Genomic DNA, 1,027 nt, shown 5'->3' on the forward strand with positions numbered 1-1,027 from the left:
TTTCCCTAAGCAGGAAGAGCAGATCATCCTCTTTTGGGACACTATCCAGGCCTTCAAGACGCAGCTGGAGCGCACGGCGCATCTCCCGGAATACGTCTTCTATGACGGCCCTCCTTTTGCCACTGGACTACCCCACTATGGCCACATTCTGGCTGGCACCATCAAGGACGTTGTCACCCGTTACCAGTCCATGAAAGGCCACCATGTCACGCGCCGATTCGGCTGGGACTGCCATGGGCTCCCCGTCGAGTATGAGATCGACAAAAAGCTCGGTATTAAGAGCCGCGACGACGTGCTGACCATGGGGATCGATCGCTACAATGAGGAGTGCCGCAGCATCGTCACCACGTATGTCAAGGAATGGGAGGAGGTCGTCACAAGGACTGGAAGATGGATTGATTTCAAGAAAGATTACAAGACGATGGACCCACAATTCATGGAGGTTATTTGGTGGGTCTTTGCGCAGCTGTATGACAAGGGTCTCATCTATCGTGGTTTCAAGGTTTGTTCATCTACGAAAAATATTGCGTTTTTAGTTCCTCTTCGGGTTTTATCGGATGTAAAATATTACACTTGTGCTTGACGTGCCTTCCAGGTCATGCCTTACAGTACGGGTTGCAAGACACCTCTTTCGAATTTTGAAACCGGGCTGAATTATAAGGTTTGAAGATTTCAAGTTGCAGTCTTTCCTCACAAATTCTGCTTTCCTTTTGTTGTGATTTTTGCTTGTTATGTAGAATGTGGCAGATCCCGCAATTATGGTGTCATTTCCCATCATAGGTGATCCAGACAACACTGCTCTAGTGGCATGGACGACGACACCGTGGACGCTTCCAAGCAACCTTGCTCTATGTGTCAATGCCAATCTCGTGTATGTTAAGGTAAGGTATATATGTGATTCAACAAACAAGTTTAATTTGAAGGGATGGGTAACAGTTTTTGAAGTGGTCTTTATTGTGTTTAATTGGTGCACATCATGTCGTTTTTAATATTAGAGATGACCACAGTGCATGTTAGAACTTTTTTT

General features: G+C 46.2%; 1 protein-coding gene across 1 annotated transcript; it reads left to right on the plus strand.

The window, feature by feature from the left end:
• Positions 1-6: 6 nt before the first annotated feature.
• Positions 7-929, plus strand: LOC110034772 (isoleucine--tRNA ligase, cytoplasmic-like; the record flags this gene model as incomplete). Its single annotated transcript, XM_020739014.1, has 3 exons — positions 7-502; positions 596-661; positions 738-929. Coding segments are annotated over exons 1-3 (570 nt in total), but the record flags the coding sequence as incomplete, so codon positions are not given.
• Between the last annotated feature and the right edge of the window lie 98 nt (positions 930-1,027).

The sequence above is a fragment of the Phalaenopsis equestris genome, unplaced genomic scaffold (genome assembly GCF_001263595.1).
Source record: "Phalaenopsis equestris unplaced genomic scaffold, ASM126359v1 Scaffold193243, whole genome shotgun sequence".
Taxonomy (NCBI): domain Eukaryota; kingdom Viridiplantae; phylum Streptophyta; class Magnoliopsida; order Asparagales; family Orchidaceae; genus Phalaenopsis; species Phalaenopsis equestris.